The sequence below is a fragment of the Crassostrea angulata genome, chromosome 3 (genome assembly GCF_025612915.1).
Source record: "Crassostrea angulata isolate pt1a10 chromosome 3, ASM2561291v2, whole genome shotgun sequence".
NCBI lineage: Eukaryota > Metazoa > Mollusca > Bivalvia > Ostreida > Ostreidae > Magallana > Magallana angulata.
This window is the reverse complement of record NC_069113.1, coordinates 38,267,947-38,285,654: the sequence shown is the minus strand read 5'-3', so window position 1 is coordinate 38,285,654 and position 17,708 is coordinate 38,267,947. Positions and strand designations below refer to the sequence as shown.

The 17,708-nt window shown below is 33.3% G+C and overlaps 1 protein-coding gene across 1 annotated transcript; it reads left to right on the top strand.

Annotated features, from left to right (window-relative positions):
* The first annotated feature begins 20 nt into the window (after positions 1-20).
* Positions 21-13,918, top strand: LOC128176495 (zinc transporter 6-A-like). The gene is made up of 13 exons (XM_052842884.1): positions 21-115; positions 1,903-1,931; positions 2,157-2,240; positions 2,411-2,495; positions 5,029-5,071; positions 5,366-5,431; positions 5,620-5,700; positions 5,961-5,996; positions 6,162-6,305; positions 6,653-6,772; positions 7,152-7,254; positions 7,669-7,785; positions 12,773-13,918. The coding sequence occupies exons 1-13, from the start codon at positions 49-51 to the stop codon at positions 13,181-13,183; spliced, it is 1,386 nt and encodes a 461-aa protein (XP_052698844.1). The 5' UTR covers positions 21-48; the 3' UTR covers positions 13,184-13,918.
* Positions 13,919-17,708: the final 3,790 nt, after the last annotated feature.

Here is a 17,708-nt window from a genome sequence, read left to right as displayed (position 1 = left end):
GACTCACTAATTGAAAGAAAGATAACTCTTACTTAGAAGCTTAAAAAAATGACAGCTTACAACTCCATGAGTGCTATCCCTGATTTAATCAGCAGTAGTGTTTCTTTAGATTTAGGTAAGAATGATAAATTTTGGCTTAACCAGAAGTATATGTCCCTAGTTAATGTCAGAAAAATTGTGGAGAGGAGAAGTTATTATATTTGAAGATAGCTCGAAATTCCTCTTAAAATTATTAACACGTAGACTGGAATGGATTAAAAAAATATGCTCCATTATCTTACTCTATCATATATGTTTTTAATTATTTTGATATCAAGCAACTATTTGTTGCAAAAAAAAATAACTGCATGCAGATGTTATAGTCAATTTTGATTAACAGAGCACTGTGTTTGAAAATATGAAATTTAAAAAAAAAAAAAAAGAGATGCGTGTACGTTTATGTATATATATACATGTGTAACAAGATGGGAGAAATTATGATGTACTGAGATTCATACCCAGGCTCCCTGGAACTTTTCTCTACCAACAGAGCTGTCTGGTCATCTGGTGTCGACAGTCAAACCAGTCTGACCATGGGCATCACATTATCCCCCCCCCCCCACCCCCCTTAGAGATCTGGAAGATCCTGCATTGCAGGTCCTTTCTTTTTTGCAGGAGTTAACCTGTCAGATCCAGGGGTTGGTCATGGTACAATTTTTTTTTTACAAAGTGAAACAGAGCTATTTGGCGTTGGCATTTGAACCGGTCTGGTTGTCACATATGTTTTAATGACGATCCACTCAGGCTTCCTCCCACATCAATGACCCCCTCGCGCTAACATCCGTGCCAATGAAAGATATTAATGATATGTTTTACGGTGCTACCGTTATGGCGAGCGCAGCAAGAATTGCACATACCTTGCATCATTGTCAACTTATACTGAGTTTTATATAGGAATCAACGAACGTCAAAGAATTTTTGAGAGAGTATTGCTCTACAATAAGTATGCCAAATGTACTAACTTTAATGGTTATGATACATACAGCGCAACCCCCTTCCCAGAGAGAGAGAACGAGCGAGAGCCAGAGAGAGAGAGAGAGCCCAGTTCCTGTTTGTAGGTGTGTAATTTCCCACTTTTAAATTTAATGGTCTGACTATATGCAATATCTACATAATTTTTTTAACTGTTTATTTTTTCATTTTATTCCTTTTTATTTATTTCAAAATGTCCTATTGTTTATTTCCCCCCTACTCATGCACGCACAATTAGCTTAAAAATGGATCGTTATGACAGTAAAGTAAGGCTCTTGCTAATATATGTATACATAAAATCTCTATATTAAAAAAAATTAAAAACAAATCATCCGTCAATGAGGCAGGTATCGCAGTCTGTTCTGGAATAGCTAGTACACGCATTACAGATGTTTGATCCAACTCTAAATTTATCGCGGGAAATATAGCGCGAGTGCACTGTGACATCATCCATGACTTTGTTCGTCTTTGTTTACGTTTCTCGACTCAATACGGAGGTATGGAAGCATGTCACAAATCTTTTGAGTCTCGCCATAGCATATGCGGTACTCAAAACGTGTCTTCAAACTTTAAGTCACTGTAAATTACGAGTTAGAAGTCGGCCATTTTTGGCATAGCACCACGGGTGAAAACATTAGAGAGCATTATGGGACGTAGACAAAAAATTTTGTTTGATGAACTGTAGGTTTAGCTCGTTCTTTTTCCCGCGCACACTGGTTCTTAGAGCTCGCTTCGCTCGCCGGCGCTGCGCGCCGGCGAGCTGCGCTCGCTATAAGTTGTAGAGCTTGTTTATCAATCATTGTAAAATAAATATTGTACAGTTCATATGATTCACTTATTTCCTTTATGATGTATGTAGAATGATTACATTGAGTCTTTAATATATTTCAGAGAACCATGAGAACCAACTTGGAACATTGGTAAATATTATCTTTAGCCAAAGTAGTAATCTTGATAAATTTAACATTTTTTTTCTTGTTGTAATTTCAGGTGTAAATTCTACAGAATTATAATTGATGATATCATGTGATAATAGTTAAAAATTTGGGTCTACACTATTCAGTTAAAGAGAAATGAAAATCATTGTTTTATTTCATGTAATGCATGCACACTCTTCTCTTTATATATATTTATTACTTTTGAAGGGAACAATTCATCCTTTTGCCCCTCAAAAATCTATGATCAAAAGCTTTGGAAGGGAGTTCAGAAGTGTTCTGAGACTGAAACAGGTAATATACTCAGCAGGGCTAAATTAATGAAATATTTGTGGATTGAAAAAAATAATACAGGTTCCTTCTACTGTATTCCTTCTACTGTATTTAAGTTATTTTTGTATGAAAATTGATTTAGATCTTAGTTTGTGCTGATATTACATAGATTTTTGCTTTCTTTTTTTCAGTCCAAAAAGATTTTTCTTTTTCTTGGACTAAATGTTCTTGGTACTATCATTTTATTCATTTGGTGCCATGCAACCAATAGTATGGGTAAGTTTTTGCTTTTATAACTATTCAAAAGTGCAATTTTACAAAAATGTAAGGCCAAACAAAAAAATATGTTTGTTTACTGTTACATGCTGAAAAAAAATAGGGTCGGTAGGTAGGATTATTTTTTTATTTTATTATTTATTTTTTTTTACACAACTTCAGAAACGTCACATACATGAAATTTTTGAGACAACTCGAATATATCCCTTTCTAAGTGACAAATTTTTACGAAAATTGGCATAAACATTGAGTAATTCCAAACAAATAATTAAACAAAGTAATATTGAGAGTTAATTAAATATTTTGTTTAAGACGGTAGAAAAACGGGGTACCTGGCGCAGGCATAATCTCGGAGACTAAAAAACTAAAAACTAAAAAACATCCCATTTCAAAGTGTCCGTAGAATTACAGTTAATGATAAAAGAAATCAAATTAAATATGTTCATGTTAAATATGTTTTGCTATATTTTGCGACTAACTTTTGATTAAGTTTCACTAATTTTCGAGGTAAAATATGGATTTGGTACAAACATATTTACCAAGCAATAGAAAATATGACAACGACATTACATTGAATTTTGACCTCAAGACGGCACATCGAATATACATCAAACTTGTGGAAATCTCAGAAGAAGACCTTTAAGGCCACGCAATTCCTTAAACCAAAACTATACGATAACCAGGGATACAGAGCTTCAGTTCATCATATTTTTTTCACTGATTGTTTGACTAGAATTAAGACAAATAGACTAAATATCCAGTACTGTTTACACACTAACTGTTGTCAACAGTTCTAAAATAAAAACAAAATGACTGCAGGAGACATTCACAGTAATTTGATTTTAGGGTAAACAGAACTCAAAATAAAAATCAAGAATGAGAGAAAATGTAAATGATGACATCTTGAAATCAAAACAAAAGATGAGAAATAAAAAATAATTCTTATTTCCGGTCGTTTGTAAGGTGTTTAAACACAGGAGCAATGAGAAGCGTTAATTTAAAAGTGACGTTGCGAAAAGTTTGCGGTTGTGTTGGGTCACCGGACGCAGGCACGTTGATCCACTTACCAAAAATGATCTATTCATGCCATGGAAAAGAAACTTTTTACATTGATAAACTTTATTCTGGTTTACATTTTGGTGAAATTTCAAAGGTAAATCTCTTTTCCTAAAAGAATAAGAGTAAATGTCTCAATAATTTCCGACCAACCCTCGCAAACTGATAATACAAAACTGTTTTGCCATTGTGTCATGCTTACTTTTGTTTGCCACATGCACCCCTGTAAATGTTATTGTCATTTAAATTTTTGACCACGTGGTTTTATTTGACCCTTTCAGTTTCGAAGTAAAAATCGTGCCTCGTATTTATAGTCTATTTTATAGAATCTAGATACTTGTAATCAAATATAAAATCTAGAGGTTTATTGATTTTAAACTTTATCTTCATTAATTGGTGGATAAAATGTGTTCTAGAAATAAATAAGACAATACAAAAAAATAGTTTATGTCTGCTGTTGCAACAATTAACATGCTTAGTAGAGATCTCCCCTGAGGATTAATTTTCGATTTGCGCCTGACCTGGTAATAGTATCAATAGAGCAACAGACTATATATTTTTATGCAGAATGTTCCTTGAAAATGTCTCGATATGCTAAGTTTTTATACAAAACAGACACCCATTATTTTTTTTAAAAAACATGATATTGCACATCACAAGCATCACAAGCATCAAACATGGCCATGATAGAGATGTGCAAAAATGGATTTAAAATGATTTTTGAGGATAATTTTAGGGAAATAAATTCAAGAAATTGATAAAATAACACTACGGATGTCTGGTGTATAATATCGGTTGGATATCGAAATAAAGAAAATCTAGAAAACTCGTTGCCATCCTGTCGCTTCGCTTGCTACGCTCACGAAGCTCACTGGTAGGATTTTGCCAGTTTCTCATTTATATTCAAGAAATTGATAAAATCGCCGACTCCTGTGGTCAAAACTATCCTGCCTCCATGTTGTTTGCCTCGTACTTCAAAATCGGGAACCTTTTCATTTCCCCCATGTTATCGATCGAACACCTGGATAAATGCCGATATTAACTGCATTTGCTTTATGTGTGCGCATTCTTCAAACTGCAGAGAACATGTGGACGTAGATATTGTCACCATGTTTTTTTTTTTTTCACTTTCGATTTCGATTTCAAACGCTTGACAGATTAAGATGAATATAAAAGTTAAACGTACCCACGTGTGACTTCCGGATTTCTAACGATGGATAAAAACAATTAGGGTCGGCGATTAAATATAGGGTCGGTCGGGAAACCGTAAACAAACATATTTTTTTGTTAGGCCTAAGAACCCACAATATTACGGTATAAGATATTGAAATATTAATGGTAACATCAAGTATCGTACTTATATTACTTTTTAAAATCTTATGTAAATTGAGCCATTCATTGAGAATGGATCTTCATAAAGTCATCAGATTGTGAAAAAAAATAAGATACAATAATTAAGCCTTTGATTTATTTTTAGCACTGACTGCATACACATACCTAACCATATATGACATATTTAGGTAAGTTCTTGCTTGAACTTAGAACATGTAATATAAATGTACATGTACTTGATAAGTGCTTTCTTTATGGTCAAATCAATTTTGTACTGTTGGTTCATGGAGTTCAAGGATACCAGTACCTCTTGCCCATGAATTTACATCCTCACAAGCCTGAGAGCATTGGTTAGCATGTAACATGTGGTGTCATCAGCCCAGTAATCTTTTTGGTCAGCCCACTAACTTTGGCCTCTTTGAATAAGGTGAATCATTATTCTTTATCCTTGCTCTTATTTGCATATTTGTTTGATTGGACAGTTTACTGATATGCCTCTTGAGTCTTTGGGTTCAGATGCAGAAGCCTTCACCATCATATTCTTTTGGGTAAGCATGCTGTAGATAGATACAACTACATGTATAGTTAAAACTACTGATTTTTTAAAGTTTAAGTACAGTTTCATTTTTCAATTGTAATTATTTTTTACATTATTGATTTTTTTATCATGCTTATTTTTTTTTTTGGATTTGGTTCATTGAAAGTTTTTGACAGGAATTCTTATTTTCATTTGTAGGTATGAAAGGTTTGAAGTATTAGCAGTCTTTGCAAGCACAATGTTAGCACAGCTTGGGGCATTGTTTATCATCAAAGAAAGGTATATATATATTGATCATCCATTACATATACTGTTACTTTTATGTAAGGATTTTTTAAGAAGCAGAAAACAAGGAAAATTTTAAAACTGATTTTATGTTTATCCTTGAAGCAGAAAAGAAGGCATATTATTTCTATCAGTAATGTTAAGGACATATAGCTAAAAAATATGCATTTACATATTGTACAAAATTTTTAATTTTTTTGTTTTATTGATTATCATATATTGTATTGTTAATGAATGATTGCTATGAATTTCAGCATTGAAAGGTTACTGATACCTCCAGAAATCCACACGTATGTATTTGAATTAAACATTATGGTACCTTACTTATCATCCCCAAGATTCTGAAATTGATATTTAATTCTTTTTTATCATAATTCCCAGTCTTTTAAATATTAATACTGCTTTTTTTTCTTCATTTTAAATTTTTTTTAGCACCTCTTGTTTATACTTTTCAGGGGACGACTTTTGATAGGAACTGTATTTGCTTTTTTCCTGCACATGTTTGTGACCTACAGTATAAACAACAAAGCCATAAACCACACTGTAGATGCTTCCAGCTCAAGCTGGCTCCAAGAACATGTCTCAGATATGAGTGAAAGGTAAACTTTCATATGAGTGGGTCATCTTTGTAATTTGAGTTATTGCCCTTTGATCCGTTAGACTTCTTCACTTTGCATAAGTTTTCTTTCAATGCAACTTATTCACATCAGGAAAATTTAAAATGGTTTTCTAATCATTTTCTTTTTTCAACCTGTCTTTATTACGGTACTTAAAATTTACCAAAGGTAATATTTTATTAAAAATTAAAAGACATTTGGCCCTATCTGCTCTCTCAGTACTTTGATTCATATCCTGATATAGTAATATATATCAAACATTATATAAAATTATAAATGACACAGTGGTCCAATGAAATACTGATATAATTACATTGTTTCTTTTCCAGTGTTTGTCACATTGTTCCCGGACTGAGTAAGCTTTTGCTGCCAAGGATTAACCCCTTTGCACTGATCGGATGCACTGGTGCCATAGCTTTAATACTCACATATATTCTCGTTGATACAAAGTAAGTTGTCACTATAAATTGCAACTTATTTAGCCTGTATTTGATTATTTCTTAACAAATATACATGGTATATTTTATACACCTGCTGTCTAAATGAATAGCAGAGATGTAAGCAGAAAGATGGTGGAACAATGTCTGAATCTTATGTTTGTTTCCGTAACAGTATTCTTTATCAAAGCAATATAGAAGTTTTCTCTCATCTTATTCTCTTTCTTATCCAGTGAGTTTTTGACTAAAATGCTCTCAGATTTAAACAACTATTTATGCCTCCAATAAGGGATTTTTGCATCATCATACATGTTGCATGTTTTCCTTGTCTCTGTTTTATTTGTTAATATCCTGTGGAACTGTCGCTGAATCTGGCCAACTCTCTTGTCAGGTCCTACTACTCGGCGGACACCTGGGCTGCCATGGCGATAGCCATCAAAACCTGTGGAACTATGTTTCCTATGAGCGTTTACACAGGCAAGATTCTCCTACAGGTAATGATTATGATATTTTTTTTTTAATTAGTCACATACCCATGTAATTAATGAGATTTTTACACAATTATGGAAATCTCGATTAACCCCTGCCTTCTTTCTGGTAATTTCATATGTGAATATTTAATAAATTTGAATTTTCGGTGGGGGTCTGGACCATCCCCCCCCCCCCCCCCCCCAACTTTCTAGATCTGCGCATTAGTGACGATACATCTCTATGTATGCTACTTCCTCTATGCAAGAGACACTTATTGGAAATATCAACTATTTCTTAAGAACAATCACTTTCAGGAGCTTTAGTCTTATAAATTCAAAATAGATATGCATGTGCATTTTGGCCCAAAACACGTGGACCAATACATGTGAATTTATTTCCATGATATTAACTATGTACTGCTCCTGCCTGTTATTCAGACTGCTCCCTCCCACATCCTGGGTCAGCTAGACAAGGTGCTGAGGGAGGCCTCCACATTAGACGGGGTGCTGGAATTCAGGCACGAACATTTCTGGACCCTCTCCTTTGGGACTTTGGTAAGGATTTGATATATAACCTAAAGTTTCCTGTTGTAGTGTACCGGTATATGATTTTTGGGTTTTTTTTTTCAGATGTGAAGTGTTAAGGTGGAAAGTCCATCTGACCAACGAGATAAATCTCATTTGAAATAATCATTTTCCTACACAAAATTATCAGTTTAAAGAGCAAGATTTGTCAAGGTCCACTGTAATTTTGTGCCTTTCAATTATATTGAGATAAGAAAATTAAAATCACAAATTAAAGTAAAATTTCATTTGAATGAAGAGAAAGCTGTTGCAGCTGTACAGAGGCTGTTAAATAAGGTAGCCCAATTACCAAGATAACTTGTTTTAAGACTCAGACTTCACATTAAATTGTGCTAACAGTCTGTTAGATTAGCAGATCAGAAGCTAGCCTAAAGAATATCAGCAAAATATGAACTAACACAAGTTTGCTTCTGTTTTAACTGAGGACTTTTTAAATCCCTGCCTTAGTAAACACATGATTTTGAGGTTTATACTGAATTTTTTTTAAAAATTCAAATTAAATGTATTTAGCTATTTTTGGTTTAAGCCAAACTTTGTTAATCTGCACAATGCTTGATAATGACCAACTGGAAAATGTTACTATCATAATTATGTTAATTTTGGTCAACAGATGCTTTATTTACCAGGGAAAGCTGCTTATAAAGGTGTTTTTTTAATTAAAATTTATTGGTTGCATTCACTTGTGTTGAATTGGATCAATGATGAATGACTCATTATCATAACAGGCAACAGCATGATATGCAGATTAAGCTTAATGCCTCCTCATCACTTTCTGGAACATTTTCTCAAATCAACACAAACTTGTATAATCTTTTAAGATATAATTTGTGTGTACACAATATTCAATCAAACAGAAGAAAAATACTGATTTTGGGATAAAAAAAAATGATTTTTAAAATTCATTGTTCCTTGCTGGTTTCAAGCAGAATTTACAGGTCTGATCAAGTGATGTTTTTATTTAATGACCTAAGAAGTCAGTCAAGCAAAGCAATCAATATAAATATTTTTACAAAATGTTGAAAGTTCCTAGTCGTCATGTACTAGTTGTCATAAAAAGTGTATGTCACAGGTTGTGGATGACCTTTAAGAACTTATCTGCACTATGAATTGTTGTGTGAACTCAATTAAAAAGTTTAGGAAGTAATTCTTAGATAGAATTGTTGGTCAAACTAAATGGCTTCTTTTTTTTTGTGTATGTAATTTCTTAATATAGGGCCTAAGGCTTTGGCCCAGTTTCACACCTACTTTACCAGTGGAAGATACAGTCCATTTGATTGTCAAGCTTGTTGGACAAGGTCCAAGAAGAATATGTGCAACTTCCTTAGTTGTTGCATGGTTTCTTTCTTGAATTGTGTGTCTTGAGTCCTAGATATCTTGACCTAAGTCAATGACCTTGAAGGCCTGTTTGAAGGTCACAAATCTTTTATTTCTTTTGTTGCAGTTCAGTGTTTATTAACAGGGAGCTGGTATAAACCATTGCTCATATAGGTTAATTTCTGTTAGATGACTTACCTAAGAAAGATGACCCGACTCTTTGATGTACATGTGTTCACATGTCACAGATTTTCTTCTTACAGCTGTTTTCTGAGAATTCACTCCTAATTCTCTTTTCAAATTACTTTTCCCCATTTGTGTATTTTAATGCGTTTTAAATGTAAGAGAAACACATGATCTGTTTCACTTAATTATCAGAAACCATTGATGTACATCAAGCAAATTGGGGGTATCTTGTCCTTCTTGCATACAATACTCAAGAAAAGCTATAATGTATTGTAAGCATCAGTGAGCATCTTAATATATATGTTAACTTTAAAATTCTATGTAACGGTAGGTATAAGCAATGTTGAATATTAAAAAAAAGTGTTCAAGTTTATCAATAAGCATTTTGTTTAAAATTTGAAAAGAAAACTGAAGACTTTTTTTTTCGAAAGAGCATATGATTTTTTCTCTGAGTAATTCAGGGTAATTTATGCTTTGTAATCAGGTGGTCATGAAATATGCTTATGGAAAGAAAAACCATTGAAGATATATGAAAGGAAATAATAAATTGCTTTGGAGAGGTCATCCAAAGTCCATAGATGACGATGTTAAGATCTTTATTAGGATTTACTGGGAATTTTGAACATACTATTCTTCAGCTGATGAAATGAAAATCAATGCAAAAATATCTCCTTGCAATTAAAAGGATAATGGTTTTGCAATATCATATTGGTTATGGCATGCAATCTCTGTAAGATGTAAAATTAACTGGACAGGTTTAGAAAGGAAATTGATTTGACAGGACCTTCCAAGGAAACAAATCGTCAGTGATAATAGTATTTTGTCCAAAGGCCACAAAGTAGCCTGGGTTACAAAACAGGCATAGAGTTTCAAGTAATTGTTGTTTTATGGGTAGGGTTGCTTTCTACAGTGTCATCAGTGAAACACAAAACAATGTACATGGAGTATTGTATTAAACATTTTCTATCGTTGAAGGAAATACAACAAGTCATTGAAAGGATATAAAATTATTTTAATACATCCACTGAGTATTTTCTTCTTTTATTACTAAGGAAAAGCATATTGTCCTTACATATCCAAAATGGCAATAGGCTTTTTTTATTGAATAAGTCCAGCTTAAACTGGTTAAAATTTATAGAATATGACTTTTGACATTATATGGTTTATTGTTGACATAACACAAAATTAAGCCTTGCTCCCTGATCTCATTTTTGCAGAATAAAATTTTAGATAGTTTTTAGATATGAATGAAATTATTTGTAATTATAGCTGAATTGTGTCTACCAAATTTGGTAATAATGCCATGTTCAGTAAAACAAAGCTGTGGCAAAAGTCTTCATAATTATTAATTTTTATAAACCCTCAAAATTTAAAAAATCATGAGAAAGAAAAAATATGGCAGTCATTTTTTGCAACTTCAGAGTATAAGACAATTTTTACCTGTCCTGGCCTTGTTTTGTGAATTTCAATTAGTTGGATATATCAATACATTTACTATTTGCTATCACATTGCCTTATATCCAGGATCTTTTATTCATATTTCATATATATGAAAAATAATACAAGATATCATCTCATGTCTATGTTTTCCAAAAAAGGACTGTAATGATGCATGAATATGAATAATAGGGCCTTCTTTGATTTTAAGGTCATTTACATGTACACTGAGGTCAAAGGTTATCTTTATAAAGATTAATAGACACATTGTAAGAATTAAGAACTGGAATTTCCTTCAATAAAGTTATTTAAAATGGAAATTCCAATTTCAAAGATGAAAATTGTACTTCTTAATGCAGATTGATATATCTAAAAGTATTAGATTTTGTAGAAATTGTTAGTTAGGGAGAGAGAAAAAAAAAGGATTTTTTTTTTGATAAAATTAACCCCAAGATAACCATATTTCATTTCAAGAGACATAAAACTATTAGAATATCTGGTTTCTTACCAACCCAATTAGTAAAACCTGTGATGAAGGATGCCAGGAAGAAATTATATTTCCCAGAAATGATTGTCTGATGAGCTTTGATCTATGAAGTCCTGCCAGATATCTAATATCCTCTTGTATGAAAAAAATATGTAAACAGGGTGATAATACAACACCGTATTTCTTTTCTTTTGACGTGATTAGATGGGCATATTACCATTTTGAGAAATAATTGGACAGGAAGTGGGATGATGGTAGTCAAACGAGGTGGTCACTTGTTTATTGAAATGAATGTGATATGGTTTATGAAGAAATTATTGCAGATGGTACATTAATATTAGGCGATATAATTCTTCAAGCTTTGTTGTAGGTAATGGTTTAATGTGTAAAAGTGTCGGGCATATTTATCCATTTCTCCTTTGGGCAAGCTAGTTTTTGTACATGTATTAGTTCATAGAATTTTCTAAGTACCAGTACCAGGTATGCAGAAATTTAACATTACTAAGAAAAATGCTAGACTTGCAAAATAGTACATAAGATTCACTGAGTACGGTACTTGGTCCTATATCTGTACAGTACATATTTTTGTTGACAATATCAAAAATTCTGGTAATGCTGACTGAATACTAAAAGGCATTGGAGTATTAGTTAGGATTATAGTGGAACCTGCATGAACTTGTGATACAAATAACATTGAGAATAAAAAAGGTTATTATGCCCCCACAATAAAATGGTCGAAGGCATAAAGCTACCCTGTTCCATCATTCTGTCCTTCCGTCATTGTTAATTTTTGGCTCCTTAGCAACAGTTGCACACATTCAACTTGAATTTGATTGATGGATATGTCATAGGAATACGCAGGTCAAAGTCGAATTTGGTCCAGGTCTGATTTTTTTGACAGAGTCATGTCCCTTACACTTTTAAAAAAGATGAAATTTTTTGTTTCCGATCTCTAACTTTTGAAGGGATCTACATGTATATGCATGTATATAAAGTTGAAATTGCATATACAGGTATTTTACTAAACAATACAAGTCAAGTTCAAATTTGGTCTCAGACAGCTGATTGTATAAAGAGTTATGCTCATTGAACTTGGAAAAAAGATAGAAATTTTCAGTTTCTGTGCTCTAACTTTTGAAAAGATGTTTAATATGATTATAAAGTTTAAATTGCATATACAAATGATTTGTTAGAAAATACAGGTTAAGTTTGAATTTGGTGAAGGTCTTATGATTTTTGACTGAGTCATGAACTTACAACTTGAACTTGAAAAAAAGAAGAAATTTTCAGTTTCCACTCTCTAACTTTCGAAGGAATGTAAACAATGTATATAAAGTTGAAATTGCATACACAAATATTTTACCAGAATGTTTAATACCTATCTTTATCCTGTACCTTTTGGTCTACAAGCTTTTTTTACTGGTTAGGTTTAGTTGGGTTATTTTACCTGTATTTTTGCTTTATGAGTTGGTTCAGTAGTTAGGATTTTTTTTTTTTCAAATCTATCATTAACCTGTTTCCTTTGTTTTACAGGCTGGATCAGTACAAGTAAGGGTAAGGAGGGACGCTGATGAACAAATGGTGCTGGCTCACGTCTACAACAGACTCTCCAACCTGGTCTCCCAGTTGACCGTCCAGATCTTCAAAGACGACTGGACCAGGGCCTCCTCCTATAACCTACTGGCCGGGTCCTCATTCCCTTCGCCTTTCCCTCCAACCTCTGGAGCTCAAAGAGGACCTTCACCCATCCTTGATCAATCTCAGAGATACAAAATGAACAAACCTTTTTCCACTGATAATATTGCACAGGACCAGAGAACGTCTACACCCATCAGGGCTATACCTTCATTTGGAACGAATCGTCTTGAACCAAGTCATCAAGGTCATGGTCACAGTCATCAAGGTCATGGTCACAGTCATCAAGGTCATGGTCATAGCCACTGATTTGTTGTTTGAATCATATTTCATAGCTGGAAATGGTAATGTGTTTAGGGGTCCATGAAGTTCAATTCAAGTGAAACCAGTTCCAGAATCTCTTGATGTCAACATTTAAAATATGTTACTTGAATATGGTGTTTTGTTTTTTTTTTAAGATTTATTTGATAGCAAGAAATTTAAACTGATATTTTAAAAAAGCATTTTCTCTCATGTAACCAAACAAGTGTTTGTCATTTAGTTGTGTTCAATGTTTATTGTTGGTTTTAGTGACATTGTACACAACCAGTATCATGAGTTTTACAGTTAAAAAAAACTATCGTTGGAATTTCATGTGCATTTTAGGACTTTGGCACCTAATATTAAATTCTTTTCCTCTGAATTTCCAAAATACATGTATATTTTGATATAAAACTCACTTGTGTGTTGTCCATGAAAAAATTCACACCAGTTCTATATGAGTCACATTCCAACAGAAAGGAACACAGTAAGAACAACAATATGTTATGCAAGACCCATTCTCGATGACCTGTGGTTTTTTGTCCATATACATGTAATGTAGTTGTGGTCATTTGATATAATGTCTCTCAGCCATGTTTTGCCATGAAGGACATATATGTAATATACGTGATAAATTATGTACGCATGATGAATGTGATATGATGAAGCAATTATTTTTAATGTACTGTACAGTTTTTTGCTGTAATTCTATTGGAATAACTTTAATAAAGGTATAAAAAATCATTTTTGAAATAATTATATATTGAAATTAATTTATACATTTATTTGAAGCTGCTGCATATACAATAGTTTACTTTCTTTTTATGATATATTTCACCAATAAATTATTTACAATTCAATTATGATCGGAAGCTGTATTAAAAGAAAAACATTACTTCAACCTTCCGTCATTTCAATTACAAACGGGATATTTTCTCATGCCCAATTTACATGAAAAACACCCGTTTCTTCCCTAATTCTTAAGATAACGCTCCACCAATGATGGGGACACAATGTGACAATTGTTCCCCCATAGAATTCAAGAACTTGTTATTTGGGGAGTCTGAATTCTATCCCGCGAGGAGTTCAAACGAGTTGGATTACGTTTAAGACGCCTAATGAATTCAGTCCCTTTCAGCGTGCCCTGCCTAAAAAAGTCAGTCATCCTTTGTGGAGTGTAATATATTTTGTTGTTTGCGAGACAAAGCTTGTCCGAGTTTTATTGATTTGGGCCGCTCTGACATAGGGTCACCTTTTTGTCAGGCCCCCTGTGTCATCTTGGGTAAACCAGTGACCAAGCTTTGTGAACAAAAAAAGGTTGTGGGGTTCTTTGCTCTTGGTCGCCTGAAGGTTGTAAACTGAAATGACTTCCACGGAAAGTCGCACGTATATTAAATACATGAGCTGCTTTGAAATCGTTATTTTAGTAGAAAGTCATTGGTATCTCAGATAAAGCTTTATATGAATTTAATTGCTTCTACTAAACGGACAAAGCTCTTGCACAGTTTTTCGCAAAGAGCTTAAAGAGATTTACAAATGTAATTTTTAAAACTGTTTACCTGTGATTTTTAAAAGAAGTCGTTAGAATTTTGTCCAAAAATGCGATGGTGCCACAAGTTCAACGTTTTTCTACATAACATGATCTTTATTTCTGAATATTTCAAACTGGCTGAACCAAGTTTCAACCTTATAAAACTCCAGTTGATTTAATGGTGGTATGGTTGATGGTTTCAAATGGTTAATTCAATTTTTCAGCAAATTAATAAATCATGCTTGCATATCTTGCATTATCCTTACAGTGTTGAGTTTTATGTATATATACCATTACGCCGTATACACTTTAATGGTTTAGCTATGATGTTACGGTTTATCATTTTTACGACTAGAAGAAACATATATATGCTTTATTGGATGCACTTACGTTACGTTGACTTGTATTTTCTATTTTCATGAAGAAACATTCATTATTCACAATTTGCCTGTTTCAGCAAGACCTTTTGGTGTGTTATTCCTCTTAAATCAATTCAACAATAGTAAACGCATATTCTCAGACTGTTTTATATATATATTTTTAAATAAAGATATATCATTGTCTACCTAATTACAGCTGCATTGTTTTAGAATTTTTATTATCTTTAATGAAATTGCTTTTTATTGGTAAAATCAGTCGAAATGGGATTATTTTTTAAATTTGAAAATTTCTGTTTTTGTGATACTCTAAACATTTTTAGTTTTGAATTTCTTAAACATTTTATTGTTTGTTGTTGTTGACATAACCATTTGTGGTTATATCTTGCTTGATCACGTGACATGATTAATAAACATGTTTCCAATAAAGAAAATTAAAGAATGTTCTAGATCACTTGTAAGACTTCAAGCCCTGGCCGAAATCGATTCGATTGCAGGAAAAAACAAGATTCCGGCCATTTTTTCTCATTAGGATTGGACCAACTGCCTGAATCTCGTGACGCAATGGACGGGCAATCGATGGTCACCAAGAACGAGAGGGACTTTTTTCGCCGTTGCTAGGGAGAAGAAGAAACACGGTCAGCGTAAGGCCTTCCGTCATTAACCAACGTGTGACTCCGGCCAACTCTGTATTTAAACGTCTATAATCGTGTCAGAACTCCATTCATCACGGTGCATCGTAAAGATAACTTGCACAGCAGTCAGTAAAACACAAGAGGTCGCTCAGAGGTTGAAGCAGGGTGAGCTCCGTGCAGATGCAGCTCAATAATGACCTCATGCAATATGGCCATTTATCCTGATGAACTCTGTGGTCAGCCCTCCCGCGAGATTTATATAATCCTCTCATGTGAACTTGTCGTTCGTTAAACCATTATGTTCTCCTTTTTATTAAAAGATAAAAAGCCATTAAAAGTATCCCTCTTTAAAAAAACAAGCTTTGAGTCCAAAGGATTTGCATGTTTTTCATTAAGAATTTGGTTCCATGTATTAACGAAATTACATTTTTTGCAGTAAACTTGGTATATGGATTAACATAGGCAAACTTGCAAGAATATAGTTTTTAAAGGAAAATTTTTCAAACGAATGATGTGAAATAGTATCTCAATACATTGAATGGTATCGATCTTGGAACAGTTTGATTTTACATGTTTATGAGCTTCTTGGTTTTAGATTTTTGGGGATTAGATTAAAAAGACAATGGTCTATGAAACTCGCACAAACTATTAACGCTGTAATATTTCATAGCATGCGATATGATGCTGGATTTGTTTATTCAATATGGCAATTAAAATTGATGATATCACGTATATATTTGATACTTTAAGCAATAAAAACATATATTGGCCGTTCAGAATAGTGAAGATTCTTTGCGTATCTGTTATAACCCCATATGGTCGCCTTTGCCTATCAGTATCATCAATCAAAAAGTTGATAACATCACGGTGTACAGTGCGACCTGTCTAACCCGATATATACCGAATAAACTTGTGTCGGACTAGGTAGGTTGTCGGATCAGACAGTAATAAAATTATTTAAGGAGTCGGGATAGACAGCACAACGGATTACACGGGTGTTTAGTAATTCAGGTATCTCTGTACAAATATGTACCAACCTTATATTCATTGAACAATTTTCTTCTTTTTTTTTTGGAAGTCACATCAATTAATGTTTTTGCACATGATAACATATCGATGAACGGTTTTCAATGTTTTAGAATATGTACCCAAATCGATTACTAGTAATGCAACGATCTCCGCTTACCCAGTTTGCTAATTTACTATGATGTTTTAAAGATCTTTGATATCTTCTAGATACAAAGCTTGTCTTATTGTTAAAATTCAGAACCAACAACAATAAAACTTGTGGATTAGAAGTGATAAATAACCCTACTTTGAAGTGGATGATTCCACAATCGATCAATTTTTTAACATGGCTTTAATCGTATGGTACAGAAGCACGGAAATGTCCAGATACTAATTACGAGATATCGGGGTAACGCTAATTACACCGAGAAGAGGGGGCATGCGGTCCTGTTTTTGCTGGGCAGACGATGGACTTCGCAGCTGAAATCAATAATTTAACACTTTTAATGAATTTTTACCGTGAGTTGTTCGTGGCATTGCCTGCATTTAATGGCGGTTATAGAACATATAATTGTACCGATGGTTGACAGCGCTTGAAAATATGACGTTATAATTTCCACAAATTGCCGGGCCCTGTTGCTCTAGTGTTTCATATACGTAAAGGTTTAAACAGTTAGTAGCGTACATTTTGTTAACAAGTCATTACATCAATATTGACAATCCTGTGGTATAGATCGCCAAGGTTAAAAAAACAATAAAACGGATAGCATGTAACATATTGAGATAAATAATTTGATACATATTCTATTAGATCCGTGTTACAAGATAATGTCTTGGAGGGGGCGTATTTATGAGGTGTTTAAAAGTACAAAATACCTTTGTTATGTGTTCACTTTTTGCCTAAAACTGAGGCTAAACTTTTTAAAATATTTATTTTCAGGTGGTTCGCTAAACCTTGAGATATTTTCTCTAATCAGCAGAAA

What these genes read in the sequence shown, in the direction of transcription:
- LOC128176495 (XM_052842884.1), top strand. Translation starts at nt 49, where the DNA reads ATGACAGCTTACAACTCCATGAGTGCTATCCCTGATTTAATCAGCAGT. An exon ending in ACCATATATGACATATTTAG is followed by an intron (nt 5,072 to 5,365) that starts GTAAGTTCTTGC and finishes TTGATTGGACAG; the next exon opens with TTTACTGATATGCCTCTTGA. An exon ending in ATACCTCCAGAAATCCACAC is followed by an intron (nt 5,997 to 6,161) that starts GTATGTATTTGA and finishes TATACTTTTCAG; the next exon opens with GGGACGACTTTTGATAGGAA.